At 39.8% G+C, this 4567-nt stretch overlaps 1 protein-coding gene across 5 annotated transcripts in view; it reads right to left on the reverse strand.

Annotated features, from left to right (window-relative positions):
- The window catches only part of Ndel1 (nudE neurodevelopment protein 1-like 1), an 83421-nt gene that overhangs the window by 39180 nt on the left and 39674 nt on the right, over positions 1–4567 (reverse strand). For all 5 annotated transcript variants that reach the window (XM_013013304.1, XM_013013303.1, XM_013013305.1 and 2 more), the window contains exons 4-5: positions 3217–3365; positions 1238–1374 (exon numbers count right to left, since the gene is read on the reverse strand). In XM_013013304.1, coding sequence (XP_012868758.1) covers positions 1238–1374; positions 3217–3365 — 286 coding nt within the window. The remainder of the gene's footprint in view (positions 1–1237; positions 1375–3216; positions 3366–4567) is intronic.

The raw sequence follows: 4567 nt of genomic DNA on the forward strand, positions 1-4567 counted from the left end.
CTTTTAAGAATTCCTTCTAAGGGAATCTTCAAACATACTCCGAAATATTATGTATGCAGATCCCAGTAACAGTACTATTTATAGCACAAAAGAAAGTATCTACCAATAAGGAACTATTAGAATATAATATTCATAAAACCCTATTTTAAAAGTTCACAATGGTGCGGGATATATTCTCTATATTAAGGAGTAAGAAAGGGAAGAAAGGAAATGTGTGTGTGCGTGTGTGCGTGCATGCATGCATGCGTGCGTGTGCGTGTGTGTGTGTGTGTGTGTGTGATTGCTGAGGGGAGCAGTGCCATGAATTACAGAAAGGAAAATAATACAGTTACGTTTCTATACAGTCATAGCAAAGAACTGGAACGAAGTAAGTCAAGCTGTTAGCAAATTCTCCTCTAAAGAGATTGGCAGCAACTTTTACTTTCTTCTTTACAATATTCTGCATTCTGTTGTGCATAAGGGAAAGAGGGGAAGGAAACAAAGTTTTAAAAGAAATACATAAAGCCGGGCGCCAGTGGCTCACGCCCGTAATCCTAGCTACTCAGGAGGCTGAGATCTGAGGATCACAGTTCAAAGCCAGCCTGGGCAGGAAAAACCATGAGACTCTTATCTCCAATAAACCACTAGAAAACTGGAAGAGGCGCTGTGGCTCAAGCAGTAGAGCGCTTGCCTTGAGTTGAAGAGCACAGGGACAGCACCCAAGCCCAGAGTTCAAGCCCCACGACCGACCAAAAAAAAAGAAAAAAGAAATACATATACATTCACTGTATGGATAATATGTAAACAACATAGTGCTACATGCATTACATGAATTTATTTAGATAGAAGCAATTTTTTTAAAAAGAGTATGTGCAGTGGTAGTTAAAGATCTGGGCAAGAAGTCAGGGTTTGAATCACAGCTGAAAAGCTGTATTACATTGGACAAAACTCAAACTCTATGTGCCTCTGGTTTTTTATTCAAGAAAATGGGGTGATACCTAATGACATGGGTATTAAAATAAATTCGCAGATCAGAAGCACTTAGCACAGACCTTAAAAATTATGTAAAACTAAAACTTAACTAGGGAGGTATGTAGCTCACTGAGCACTGGCCTAGCAGGCACAAGACCCTGGGTTTCATTTTTAACTCTGCAAAAAAAAGTTAAAATATAAAAAATAAAAGATAAAAGAAGTCAATCCTTGAGCTTTCTCTGGCTTAGTTTCAACAGGTAAATATTCTCTAAATTATAAATCTTACCTCTTGCTTCATCCTTTAACCTCTGTACAGAGACCAACAAAGATTCCTTTTCATCCAGTTCACTCTCTAAAAATGCATTTCGTTCAATGGCCTGATTTAGCCTTTGTTCAAAGTCTTCCAATGAAACTATTGTTGCTCTATAAAAAAAAAAATTTAACAGCCCAGGAATTAAATAAATAACACGTGTATATTGTTAACACAAAATGAAACAGTTTATCTACTATTCCTGACCTAGCTATCCTGACCTAGTTCAAAGAGAATGATCTCACCCCATTCAACAATCAACTACCCCTCCCACTGGGTGCTATTTGCTACAGAAAAAAAAATTCCCAACCTCAGATTAGGACTCTGAATGCCATCTACAATCTTACCAGTTTCTGCCAACTGCCAAAAATTGCTCTCAAATCCATTTCCTCTTTTTGGCCCCAAGTTTCCCCAATTTTCGGCCTCAATTCTTCATCTGGATTACCCTTAATGGTCTTCCTATCTCCCTGCTTCCAATCCCTCAGTTTTATCTTCTCAAATCAAGATCTGTATTGTTCATTTGTTCAGGAAAAAAAAATCTTAAAGAGCTCCCCCCTTTGCCTATAGTGACACTAACATAGCATATGGGTGTTTTTTTTTTACAACCTGACCCCAAGCATCTACCAGTTTTATTTCATTCAGCAAGGCTAACTCTAGACTTGTCAATCAAAATGAACTATTAATACCTCAAAAGTGCCTTCTTGCCTCTCTACCTCTCACCTGTTTCTTCACTTGGTCAACCTTTCTTCCTCTTAGCAGGCTCCAACATCTGGAAAGGCTCCCTGATTCCCACAGATGCTCTCTGGCTGCTTCTTCCTCTATGATCTGGCATAGCCTGTACACATTCTTTTTACTAAAGCATTTCTCATGGTGAATGTTCTTATTGTCAGCTCCAGGGCAGTGACTAGCTTATAGTTCTATATCCCCAGCTTCAGCATTATGTCAATCACTTAAGAGTCACATGATAAATATTAAAGAAAGAAATACTGGACAATAATTGTAAAGTAATAAGAATTATGTTTAGGGCTGGGAATGTGACTTAATGGTAGAGTGTTTGTCTAGCATGCATGAAGCCCTAGGTTCGATTCCTCAGTACCACATAAACAGAAAAGGCCAGAGGTGGTGCTATGGGTCAAATGGTAGAGTGCTAGCCTAGAGCAAAAGAAGCCCAGAGGCAGTGCCCAGGCCCTGAGTTCAAGCCCCAGGACTGGCCAAAAAAAAATTATGCTTGAAAGGATTCAGAACTACTCATTACAGAGGCAGGAGAACTTGGCAATAGTGATAACAATCAACCACATAATATTCAGCTGTATGAAAGCTGTACTTTGGGAAATTCACTGGACTGTATTAAAACAGAGGAGAGTGAAAAGGAAACAAACATAAAGACAGATCAGCTAGGACATAACTGCAGAATCCATGTTTAAAACTGAGAACCTAGGAGGATGCCAGTGATTCACACCTATAATCCTAGCTGCTCAGAAGAGGCTGAAATCTGAAGATCACGGTTCAAAGCCAGCCTGGGCAGCAAAGTCTGTGAGATTTTTATCTCTAACCACTCAAAAAACAGAAGTGGCACTGTGACTCAAGTGGTAAAGCGATAGCCTTGAGCTCAAAGAGGCTCAGGGAGAGCACCCAAGCCTTGAGTTCAAGCCTCACAACCATTCAAAAAACAAAAACTGCAGCAGCACTGAGAACACAGGGAAGCTGGAGGGATTCATGAGCGCGGGGGGTGGGCACACGGCGGGAAAAAGACCACGAAAAAAACAGTACATGAATGAAAAAGAAAATTTCAAAGAAAAGCTAATCTGGAAAGATTAGCCTCCATTTCAGTGAACTGACATGAAATACCAAAGGGAAATGTTCTGCTACTAAAATGGAACTTTGAGCCTAATGATAAAAATTTTAATCTCCAGTTGCCCACTTGGTTATTCTCACAAATGCATACCAGCACTTACCTTTTTGCCCGCTCCAGGTCATCATTGGCCTGCTCCAGCTCCCTTACATACTTATGCAACTGCTCCTTAATAGCCCGTGTCTGACTTAAATCATCTTCTAATACTGAAACCTGCTTGTAGCTTTGTGCATACTGATGTTCTAATTTTTCCTGAGGGCATGAGTACATGAAACAAAGGTTGTATTGTTAAAATACAGTCTTTTAATAAGAACATAACACAAACTAAAAGAAAACAAAATAATCTGCTCACAATCTGAGTTGATGACACCCCCTTCTTTTCACAATATGCAAAAAACTAAATGGCACATCTATTCTGAGTGTCTTATTTTATACAAAACTTTGATAATCAACTATTCTCCTCTAAGAAAGAAATCTAATAATGCTCTCTGAAAAACAAAAAACATTTGCCTTAAGATTCCCAAAGTTAAAGCCAGGTGTCAAGCCAGGTGCCAGTGGCTCACAGCTGTAATCCTAGCTACTTAGGAGGCTGAGATCTGAGAACTGTAGTTCAGGGCCAGCCCAAACAGGCAAATCCATAAGATTCTCATCTCCAATTAACCAATAACAAGCCAGAAGTGAAGATGTGGCTCAAGTGGTAGAGTGCTAGTAATGAATGACAAAGCTGAGCAAGAATAAGAGGTCCCCCCCCAGGCTGGGAAGGTGGCTCAGTGGTAGAGTGCTTGCCTCACATGAAGAGGCCCTTGGTTCAATTCCTCAGTACCACATAAGCAGAAAAAGCCAGAAGTAGTAGAGCACTCAATTTGAGCTGAAGAGCTGAGGGACAGCGCCTGGGCCCAGAGTTCAGGCCCCACAACTGACGACAAAAAAAAGAACAAGAGACTCTAAGTTTTAAGGCCCAGAAAAAATTTCCCAAAGTTGATGGGGGAACCTCTCTGGGTTCTCAAGTTGAGTGAAACTGAGGGATAAGCTCAAAAGTAGACAGCCATTCAACTCTCATACCCTCCTCTACCTTGTCCACATCTATCCACTCCCTACAGAAACACTTCCAAGCAATTGGCAAAGGTGGGTGATGAGGAGTAGAAAAATCCTTTTACTTCAGAAAACTTTTCCAGAAGAGAAATTTCTAACCTAAATTGAATTCCAAACAAACCTAAAAAGTGCTATAAAAAATTAACAGTTCATATAATTTTAAAGTACTGTACAATGAGAATAATCTGACAAAACAATCAGACAATTTCTGGAAATTAGATGAACCCTAAGAAGGAACATTATAGCTAAAAAATGACCACCTTAAAATTCCTAAGTGACTTCCTAAATTCTTGATCGCATGAAAGAAAAAATCATTCAAAAATTCACCTTAGGGGCTGGGAAGGTGGCTCAGTGGTAGAGCG

This window comes from Dipodomys ordii, unplaced genomic scaffold (genome assembly GCF_000151885.1).
Source record: "Dipodomys ordii isolate 6190 unplaced genomic scaffold, Dord_2.0 Scaffold19, whole genome shotgun sequence".
Lineage (NCBI taxonomy): Eukaryota > Metazoa > Chordata > Mammalia > Rodentia > Heteromyidae > Dipodomys > Dipodomys ordii.